The sequence below is a fragment of the Haemaphysalis longicornis genome, unplaced genomic scaffold (genome assembly GCF_048455015.1).
Source record: "Haemaphysalis longicornis isolate Haplotype H1 unplaced genomic scaffold, Haemaphysalis longicornis Haplotype H1 scaffold_20, whole genome shotgun sequence".
In the NCBI taxonomy this organism is placed as follows: domain Eukaryota; kingdom Metazoa; phylum Arthropoda; class Arachnida; order Ixodida; family Ixodidae; genus Haemaphysalis; species Haemaphysalis longicornis.
The window spans coordinates 4,495,994-4,507,154 of NW_027526296.1; the positions used below are offsets into that span (position 1 = coordinate 4,495,994).

At 44.1% G+C, this 11,161-nt stretch overlaps 1 protein-coding gene across 2 annotated transcripts in view; it reads right to left on the bottom strand.

Moving 5' to 3' along the window:
- Nucleotides 1–8,241, bottom strand: part of LOC144172308 (uncharacterized) — a 57,161-nt gene extending 48,920 nt beyond the window's left edge. The window contains exons 1-2 of one of the 2 annotated variants that reach the window (XM_077701066.1): nt 8,059–8,241; nt 7,695–7,722 (exon numbers count right to left, since the gene is read on the bottom strand). In XM_077701066.1, the coding sequence (XP_077557192.1) occupies nt 7,695–7,715 (21 nt within the window). In that variant the 5' untranslated portion in view covers nt 7,716–7,722; nt 8,059–8,241. Of the gene's footprint in view, nt 1–7,694; nt 7,723–7,796; nt 7,957–8,058 lie in introns of those variants that run through there. The other variant, XM_077701067.1, reaches the window with a different exon arrangement.
- Between the last annotated feature and the right edge of the window lie 2,920 nt (nt 8,242–11,161).

An 11,161-nucleotide genomic window follows, 5' to 3' on the forward strand; every position in this document is an offset into this window, starting at 1 on the left:
GCTCCCCAGCACATATGATGTCATTGCAGACGTCACGAAGACATACGATTTGGCGGGAGAATCAAAATTTTAACTTAAATTGATCAATTTCTCAGCGAATAAAGCAGCGAAACGGCACCTAAATTCCTATGCTCCATAATAGCACATGCATCAGAAATAAAACACAAACAAAACAAGCCACTGCCTCCACTGTTCACAGTTTGATTTCAGCACATGCCATGCCAGTTTCGCACTTTAGCCACCCTCGCTTTTCTCGCCCACCGGCACAGCAGTCACTAGCAAGCCAGGCAGAGTCCAACAGATTAGAACTGCCTTGGCGTACCTTGTGATATCACGTTTCACGGGGAGGAGCAGGAAAAGCTCACTGGATGGATACTTGCCAAGAAAAGCCATCAATTTTTTTTTAAGTGACAATTTTAATGTGTAGCATTCTTTGGCAAGTACCCACACAGGTGGGATTGTGCCACGCCCAGATATCGCCTAAGTTCCAACTGTAATTGCTATATTCGTGTAAATGGAAATGAGTGGATGAGCGAAATTTTGAAACACTAAAAAAATAAGAAAAATATTTAAAAAAATGACGGAAATGGTGAACCGCATAAAGCCCTGCATTTCCACAATATTACAGATTTCGCAAAAGTTCCAAGTAGGGTTGCGACCTTTCCCCGAACAAAAAACCGACCCTACGGGAGGGGGGAGGCATGGTAAAAAGAAGGTTGAATTGGGTTTGAAAAAAAGGAGCCCCGTTTTTTGCAGTGCCATTTATTGTAGTGTTTTCCTACATAGAAATCAACATAACGTTTGTACTGAAAGTGGTTGATATTTTGGTTATTGTGCTGCACTGAAAGCAACCGCACTTGCTGACCGTGCCAGCAACATTTCATTGCTTCGTTCCTCCCTTTGGTCTTGTTCCACCTCAGGAATCGCGCTCGGCCACATATTTTCTCTGCTCGCATGTCTTTGCACAGTTTGTCGAAACATACTTATCGTCGTAGTTACTATATTGACACTTACAAAAGGACAAAAAAGAAATAACCGCGGCATGACATCCAAAAAAACCGGCCAATATCGGCCGGTTTTATAAACAGACTGGCAGCCTTGCCGCTGCCTAAAAAACCGGCCGGGGCAGTCTAAAACCGGTCAGGTGGCAACCCTAGTTCCAAATGTAATCATTATAATAGCACAGATTGATATAATTGGTCAGAAAGGATTTAGAAAAAACCAAGGAATTTGGCTGTAAAGAACTCACACTCAAGAAAAGCGGCATAAGAGTGCTATGCATTAGTAGACAATTCGCTGAATTTCTGCACATTTAAAAAAAATTTTTACGTTGATTCAATAGGGTGGATTTCAAGGCATACATAAATGCTATAAATAATAGCGCTACGGCCTTAATATTCCCATATAGGACAGATTGAATTGCCCTGGAAACACGCCTTCCTGCCAATGTGTTTGTGTATAGCAGTAAAGGCCACTTTAAAGGGACTCGGTGTACATTGCTTCAGATAGTTACATGTTGTTTTATGCAGGTATGTAACATAATGCTCAGGGCCTTCCTATTTCCACACACGACTTCTTATGTTATGCCACACAAAATGTTGTGCCCCCAATGAACATGCGTGAAGTAGTGAAGCGAACTTTAAAGGGGCAGAGTGGATTACGCAATGATCTGCCACTTCCCAACTGGGAGCCTCTGCAATTTCTTCATGACGACGACGCCATTTATCAAAATAAACCTGCCAAAATTTGCACCACGCTGTATAAAACCTGCAATCTGCTCATTTATTTTTTTAAATCCTCAGCAGTCTCATTCGTCACTGTGGAGAACAGCAAGCAATGTATATAGCACCACACCATGGTCTCAGGATTTAGATCCAAAATAACCGAAGCCTCCCTCTCAGCCGAGCACTCTGTGAGGAGGAAGAAGAAGAAAAACGCACTTCCTTCCTCACAAGCTCCACATGCATGAGAAGTTTGGTCCTCTTTATTATCATTCAGCTTCAACTTCTTAAAGGAGTCATGAAGATAAAATACAACTTCATTTAAATTTTGAAGAACTAAGATTCAGTATCTCACTCAGTTCCATTAGAGCCACAAAAGATGTTTAACAAAAAAAAAAGCAAGAAGTATTTCAAAACTTTCAAATCTTGCCCCACAGTGATGTGTTATGAGCAAGAATGACGTCATACGGGCCAACAATAAAACCTAATTTTCAGTGCGTTAACTGCATGTTAGCATTCAAGTGATGCAGTCAAATGGAACTAGAGGCCCCATTACAGACGTCCAGTCATGTGTCATCACGACAGGTCAGTTGAGCAGCCGCCAATCGCACAAACAAGGTTCCGTGACGTCATAGAAAAGTTGCGGGAAATTGGCTAGGGGGTCGCGAATGCTTCACACATTTTCTTCAATATCTCCGTTATTTGTTCGAAGATTGCGATGATATTTGGTATCATTGTTATCGGGACTAAGCAGTCTTTCTAATAAACCCAACTTGTATTTTGTCTTCATGGCTCTTTTAAACAAGTGCTACCACCCCCGTCTAGCCGAACATCTACACATGCTTTCAACGTTCCATGAGGATGACTGGGAGTGCAGTGGCCACCCCACTCTCCCTCCAGGAAAACACCACGAGGCACGCTGAACCCTAAGCACAACATGCAGGCTGCAGTAGACGAGTGCCCGTGCACGACGGTAACTAGTCAATTATCAAAATAACTATTAACAACACCAGTGACAGTCGATGATTCTAACAGTATCCATCGCTACCGCAAAGCCACCGCTCCTCCCTGTTGGCCCCCCCCTTCCACCCAGTCCCCCTTGGATCGACACCTGGATAGATGTCTTTAACTGCGGTGGGATGCAGGGGCATTTCATCTCGGTCCTCACCAATGTGAGGGATGGAAGAGGAGTAGAATCGTGCTTGGGATTAGTGAAGAGCGGGATGAGGCACCCCTGTGAACCCCACCAGAGGACATCCGTTCTTGCTTAATAATTAAGTGTGGATGCAGAGGCGCAGTAGGCAAAACAGCGTACACTCGAACCTCAATATTGCCAACACTGATATAGCGAATTGTTGGATATAGCGAAATAAATACGAAGTTTGTTTGGTCACGCTTCATTTCAATGACACCTATTCTTTCATAACCAAACCGAACCCTTGAGAGCCACACGATATCGGCTATAACGAAGAAATATTTGGTTTCCGCGAGGCCCAAAACTCGACAGCTAGCATATCAAAAGCAAAATTTAAAAAAAAAAGTGGTACAAAACAATCATTTTTTTAGTAGCTTGAAAAAGTGCACAAGTAGAAAAGGCCCTTTACTGCGAGGACACGGTGAAAAACTTCATTCCACTAAGACTGTGAAAAGCCACTAGGCGAAGGCCACATCCTCCTTCAAGTAAATAAGAACGCAGGCCTGTTTTGCCGAACAAACTCTGTTCTGTTGTAATTTCATGATCTCACGTTCCAGTCTGTTTAGTTTAAAATCCCCCAAGAAGATTAATAAGGATTGTCTCGTTTGTAGCGAGTTTGCAGCCTAGAACAATGCGCTTTTTATCTAGGAGTATTGCGCGAGCCAAATTGCCGATTTATTAGAGCCAATTTGTACCTCTACGGTTACAACGAATACCGGATATAACGAACTAATTTACTGCCCCGATAGTACTTCTTTATAACGAGGTTCGACTGCAACAGAAAGGCGATTGGCGGCACAGGAGGTACCCATGATGGACCACAGCATGCGGTCAAAGGGAGGGAGACGAGGGAGAGAAAATTTGGAAAAAAAGAAGGCAGGAGAGATTGGTGTAGAGATAGTGCAGGAAGTATTACAGGGTATCAGGGCTCTGGGACTTTATCTATGCACTGCTGATCTTTGACTAGCAAGTCTGCTCACCTCAACACTGCATCATTCAGCCACCCATGCATGCGAGCTCAAACCCATGTAACCAGACCAGCTTAGGGACTCTACCTCTTTTTTTTTTTTTTTTTTTATTCTTGAACATTTTTTTTTTTTTTTTTTTCAGATTTTCATATGTATATGTCTCATGAATATATCTCGAGGCTTACTGCCTTTGCCCGACGCCATCGCTCCTTGTCTCTTTGCATATGAACCTGACCTTTCCGAAGTAGCCTCAATACACATCCCTTACCCAACACAGATGCAATGTTTCCAGCATTACATAGCAGTGCTGGTGTGAGGGACACAAGAGTCTGCAACTCTCTCCCTTTTTCTTCACGAGCTAATTGAAGACAGTGCTGGTCCCAGCAATTCAGTTGGTTGTTCTTGGCATGTAGTAACAGTGCTGTTTCATGCAAAGTAAAAATACCCTCACCTGCTAGAAAGAAATGATCACTGTCGCAATGCTTACCACAGTGTGGTGTGGATTTTTAGTAGAATCAGTCCCTTTGTTGCAAAGAAATGATCTGCTTTGCCCCCCATGCTACCATCAAGGCTGGGGATTAAAAATCTTGACTACAAAAGGCTATCGCGCACAAAGTTTAAGCCCGCCTGAGCCAGCAGTTTCCGCGCAGGAGACATTCCGAGGTGCTTCATAACAGCTGTGTAATCCACAATATAAAAACTGCTAGACTGGTGAGCTGACAATCCATGGTCAACGGTACACGTGGTAAAAGACGAACGACACGGTGAAACAGCATTACAGTACCCGTTTGACTTGTCGAAGCCTCACATTTTGCATTATGCACCTTTGACAAAAAAAAAACAGCTGAAGCATGTTTCAACAAGAGATGGCATTATGGTCTGGTTCATTGCACAGTTGTCAGGTTTTTGGGATGTATCACTTCTAGCTTGTGCTCATGTTGTAAACTCCGTAATGGCAAAACGTTGCAGGATATGTCACAAGATGCGTAAAGATCAACTTAATTTTGCAAATGAGTAATGCCAAATGCACAACGCTAATATGCAGCCCTAGGTTCAATTCCTAGCACTCCCTGCTTTATTTCCTACATTTGGTGGTTTTTTATAAGCAATTACTGAATTCACCATACTTCTACTTATTGTTTTTTGAGCCTGGAGAGGAGTAGAACGCTTTAGGTCACTATCAGTCCGAGACTCATAAGGCAATTCCCTACACTTAGGGGTCGTATTTTTCAAGGTAATCACCCATTTAATTACGCTTCTACACATCACATTTAGAATGCGGTGTGGAGCGGTACCTTTTCGGTTGCTGCAGACTCATGGGGCATAAAAATAGGCTGTGTTAGCATTCCGTCGAGACGGAACGATAAGTGCTAAAGTTCCGTCTAGACGGAGCCCAAAGCGCTGCAAGTAACCAACCATACAACTGATAGCTTAGCGTTCCGTCCAGACGGAACCGACAAGAAGTGTGTAGAGTTCCATCCTAACGGAATGAAAACCAGCCGATTAGGCACCATTTTCCACCTTGGGATTTGGTGTAGAGGTTACACCTCTGCCTGCGAAGGTTATAGTCACAGCTTCCATTCTCCGATGTAATTTTTTTTTTTATTTATTTGTGTGTGTGTGTGTGTGTGTGTGGCCTTGGCTAGTGTTTTGCAATAGCTATACTTCACGCCCGCTTTACAACTCACACGGTGAGAGCAGTCGGTCTTGATTTTTACTCAACCGGCCGATCCGCTACCGCTCACTAGAGCCAAAGCCGACGTAGCCACGCCTGATTATTTATAATTATTGACAGTGATTAATCATTAACAGTGACTCTGGCTAATCAGTGAGCGGAAGCGGTTTGGCTGGTTGGGTAAAACTTAAAAAAGACTGCTCTCGCTGAAATATTGTGAAGCGGGTGCGGGGGTGGCGGCTTAGAGTTCCGTCCGGATAGAGCTATATAGTTAGTCTAATCATCTGTAATTATTAATAGTTATTAATAATTAACAGCGATTCCAGCTAGTCAATGAGCGGAAGTGCTTTGGCCGGTTGGGTAAAAATCAAGAGAGACTGCTCTTGCTGAAATATTGCAAAGGTGGCGGCTTGGAGTTCCATCTGGATTGAGGTAGTCCAATCGTGTGTAATTATTAATAATGATTAATAATTAATAGGATTGTTCGTTTTGGGGTTTTATATTTTTTCAAAATCGGGGAGGGGATGCAGGGGGTTAAAATAGGGTACTATTTTTCGAACTGATATTCGGAGAGAAATCGGATGCTTTTGTGAAACCATTCCTGAATTCTGGTTTTTTCGGGTTAAATCGATAGATGTATGTACTCAGCTTACTTTAATACACGCAGATTATTTTACAAGGTATCACGAGGTTTTTAACTCTAATGCATTAAATTAGGTGTTTATTTCAAGCTGGGAAATCAGGGTTCTCTTTAAAATGCTCTCCGAAATTTGGCACTTGTTTGGAAATGAATAAATAATGACAGTAAATAGCATCGATAACTTCTAGCAAATAAAACATTTTATTCACGAAAAGCTGGTCATCAACTGTTCCCTCATCCTTGTTTACATACATTATTGAGATCTGCGTGCGCAACTTGTCGGCCTTCTTACAAGGCCTGTCTGATCGCTGAACGTATCTCAACTGGGAGAAGGTTCTCTGGACAACATAGCTTCCATCAGCCAAGCACAACAATGTCAAGGTAGTATTTGCCAGCCTGATGTTACGGGTGGCAGAGTCATTCCAATACTCAATGAGTTCGGAAGGTGCGTTGGTGCGCTTGCTTCCAGCAGTGCTGGTTGAGAACGACGGAACGTCAGACCGCAATTGTGCAGATCGCTCCTTTGAAAAAGCCCATTTAGGGAGTAAGCAGGTTTAACCTGAATCTCCTGAACCATGTTCGGGGTGTAAAAATCAGGTAAAATCGGGGAAAATGAACAACCCTAATAATTAACAGTAATTGTGGCTAGTCAGAGAGCGGAAGTAGTTTGGCCGGTTGGGTAAAAATCAAGAAAGGCTGTTCTTAGTGCGTTTCCTCTGGACGGAACTTTAGTGACAGCACTAGTTGTCGTCCCGTCTTGACAGAACTTTAGTGCTTGCCATCATTCTGTCTGGATGGAATGCTTGACACATCCGTAAATTGCAAATGAGTAATGCTATACGCACGACACAGACATGCAGCTCTAGGTTCAATTCACAACACTGCCTGCTTTTTTTCTTACATTTGGTGGTTGTTTTTAAGCAATTACTGAATTTACCACACTTCTACTCATTATTTGTCGAACCTGGAGAGGAGTGGAACGCTTTAGGTGGCTGTCAGTCCAAGGCTCATAAGGCAATTCCCTACACTTAGGGGTCGCATTTTAAAAGGTGATCACCCATTTAATTGCGCTTCTACAGATGACGTTTAGAATGCGGTGTGGAGCGGTACCCTTTAGATTGCTGCAGACTCACGGTGCATAAAAATACTGTTTAAATTTCTTAAACTTACCAAGTCGTGCATATAACACCAGATAAATACTTCGCTCGTTATAGTAGGCAACGTATGTAAGGCTCAGCATGCTCGCGCGGCGTGCAAAGCATGGCCAGACTGTCGCAATTATCTGCAAATTTCTTTATTATGACAGCTGTAATGATTTTATTTGGTCATTTCGGCACAGCTCCCTTCGGACGGGTAGCGCATTCAACCCGGCATTGGCCGGAACCTAGCAGCCCGAGGCCGCACGCCTGGGAAGTTTGTCCTTGCACTACATAGGATCGATGCACTACATTGAATCACACATGCGTTATACAATACAATGAACAGCAACGCTCACCTCCACCCCATGGTCCTCCATCTTTCACCTGTCACGGGAAACGAACATACACGGCACGTCAAAACACGCAGCTTGCAGACAAAACAAGCACGAAAGACACACCTGTCATTTAACGCGGCCACATTGCTGGAGCCGTTTGGCATGCAAACGTCAGTACAGTGCAGGCTACGGATGCAATGACCGTTAGCCGAATTAACCGGAGCTAAACGCGGTTGCACAAAGCAAACGCAGGTTACAGGCGAACGCGGAATTGGGTTTTTCTTTCTTTTTTCGTTTTCGGGCGGTAAATTGGGCAGCTTTTCCAACACCCACCACCGCAGTCGCTTCCTAGTGACACAACCGTAGTGAAGAAAACAAGGCTCACGGTTTTGTTCTTGCGGCGGCTACCCTTTGTCAGGCGGTGTGCAAGAGTTTAGAAACATCTCACAGCAAAGCTACAGCTGTTTGAAGGCTGATGAACGGCGAAAGCAGAGGGCAATCACGGCAGATATCCCGCTAGCAGAGGAGGAAGGAGGACAGGTTCTCGAGCTGGTTCCCCGACGCTGCAAGCAGCTTTCGCAAGATGCCGCCTCTGGACATCTGCAACCGTTACGGCGGGAAAATTTGAAACACAAAAATGAGCTCTATGCACATACGTTTTATTGCGCTTATAAAACCGGCGTTGACTAAACCAAAGGCACCATGGGTGTCCGCTGGACCTTCCACTTGGCACTTGGCAGAGAATGTGGCATGGATCGTGGCATCCATGGCGCAAAACGTAGCAGCGATGGAACATTGCTGTCGATGATCCAGTCGTCACAAGTTCCCGTTCGGTCACGGAGTAGGATGGGTGTGAAAGTTTGTAGTTTTTCTAAAAACCATTAACTAGCACATTAACTAGCTCTATGTGTTAAAGTACAGTGGCCAACTTGGGCGTGCGCTAGCCCTTTTTCTGCAGGCAGGTCTTCAGCCTTGACGAGCCCGAATGGGGAGCGCGAATTCCTTCCACGTGACGCCGTGGAGGTCATCTGGTTGCGCGACCCACTCAACGCGCATGCTAACTCCTTCTATTTATTTTTAGTTGTTTTTCTTCTTTCAATTCCTCCTTTCTTTTCCCTGCTCCGCATTCCCTCGGAGTAGCATGTAGGCGAGGAGCTGACCTAGCTCTCTGTTCTCTGCTTCCCTCCAAAAAGAGCCCTGTCTCTCCCATGGCGGAAGTGTTAGTCACATAGTGTTAATATTAGCTCTGTAAAAAATTCCTTGGGGCACTTAATTAAAGGGGCCATAAAGGCAAAATACAAGTTCGGTTTACTAAAAATGATGTTTTGCCCCTATATAAAAACAAGCTACTTTTGCCGCCAGCTTCAGAGAAAAAATCTAGATAATAAAAAAAATATATTCAACAGTGGTGACTCCCCAGCCAGTTTCAGGCTACTTTTCTATGACATCACGGAGTCTTGTTTGAGAGGTGGCAGGTGCACCGCCATAAAACGCGACTGGGAGATTGTAGCGCGGCCTCTATAGTTTCGTTTGATCATATATCACTTTAAGCCTAATGTTAACGCACTGATAAAAATGTTATTAGTGCTGGCCCATTTCGCGTCACTCCCGCCCATATATCCAAGCAACCATGTACGCCCGTCGGACGCTCGAAAAACGTCCGTGCGTCCATTGCCGAAGACGGACGTCCAGCGCACGTACAGTACCCATCCACTTTTGGGAATACCTTTCTGGGTGTATGTCGGACATCCAGCAGCGGACAAAAACTGGATTTAAATTTTTAAACGTCCAAGTCATGCCCTGTGTACAAAACGCTATATGGTCGGCCTGCATTTTTAATTTGAGTCTACCACCAGCGAGCTTTAAAGTTAGCACACAACATGACACAGAATTTACATGAAGGCTAGGTGCAAGAAAATTTTATTTCTCTTATTAAGCATTGATGGCACTCATCTTGAAGAAAAACATTTCTATATATATACATCCACTTTTTTCAGTCTAGCTATAGTATATACTTATTTGAAAAATAGTGTGCGCTACACTCCATGTAGGCAATGAGACGTATAAGCTATAAGCTTGAGGTCCAATTGTGTTTTGAATGGTGTGCGACTTTGAGAAATTCGTTTTTCAACAGCGCACGCTTATAGTCATATTATCAGGCGCACACGTCTATCACTCACAGTGACATGCCTAAGCTTCAACGTGAGGGGCAATGTTTATTTTTGAGGTATGTGTTTAATTACTTTTGTTTCTGGATCTGAAATTTCACTCTTTGTAGGGAAGCTTCTGCTCCGATGCGAGCGGTGACATGCACTTGATTTGGCAAAGCTTGGTCTTCGTTATAGCTGGCTATGCCACATCACATTTTTTCGTGTGCGGGGACGCTATAGAATCCAAGATCGTAGAAGCTTCGCATGAAAAATCTAACCTCAGTGACATGCATTAAGTTCCTTACAGTACGAGGTAAAAACAATACGATTTACATCAGCACGAAATTTTAAAATTGTTCAATATTTCCTGCATTTTAACGATTAAAAAAAAGTGTTTCGAGGCTTCACGGCAATGCGCGATGTGACGGCAATGCACGATGTGCCGTGAAGCTGCACTTCGCGCTGTACCGTGAAGATGACCTTATGTACAACACTGAGGACTGCGGCTCAAGTGATAGCTCTAGCGAGAGCAGTGACACTGAGTGAGTTGCGACTTTCACCTCGCAGTCAGTGTATATTCTACTTGCTGAATATACGCTTTTTCTGTCTACGGAGTATGTGCATGTGTTGCTTCAGCAGTAGCTTTGGTGCAGCCTTTCCTGTATCAATCGTGCTGGCAATACGCAAGGATTTTTTTTTTCTGTTCTGGTGGGCTGAAAGTGTGGGTGTGGATTGTATGCAGGGGTGGGTTATATGCGTGAAAATACGGTACTCCACCAACCAGTCACCAGCTACACCTTCCCTAGGATCAGGGTTCTGCGCGGCCAGTGTGCACGTGTTTTACTCGCGTGCCTTCATGTTCAGGTGTCACGTTCACTGTTCTACATTTACATTTACAATAGTTTTTTTTTTAAGGTCGTGAAGCAGGCACATTAGCCCCTGAAATGTCCCAAATTCCTGGCCAATTACCCCAAGTGTGTATACTGATAAATGTCGACAGTCCCACAAGAGATGTTGCGACAATTCTGAGCAACGCTTCCCAGCGAGTTGTCACAAATTTCTGTCGCGGAGTCTTGTGCTGCCAGGACTAGTGTTGCCGAGTGCACGTTGCAGAACACACAAGACAGACCCTCGAAATTTCAGCCTTTGAACAGGGTTTTATTTGCAGCATTCCTCCTTGGAGTAGTGTTGTGGCAAGAGTTTGGAGCACTTAGCTTTGCGAAGACACCACTTTCCAAGCGACGAGACCAATTTCCAAGACAAATTAAGGCAGTGCTTTGTGGCTGACCATTGGGCGATGTGGGTGTAGGTGACAATGCAGATATTTCTTCCGTTCCC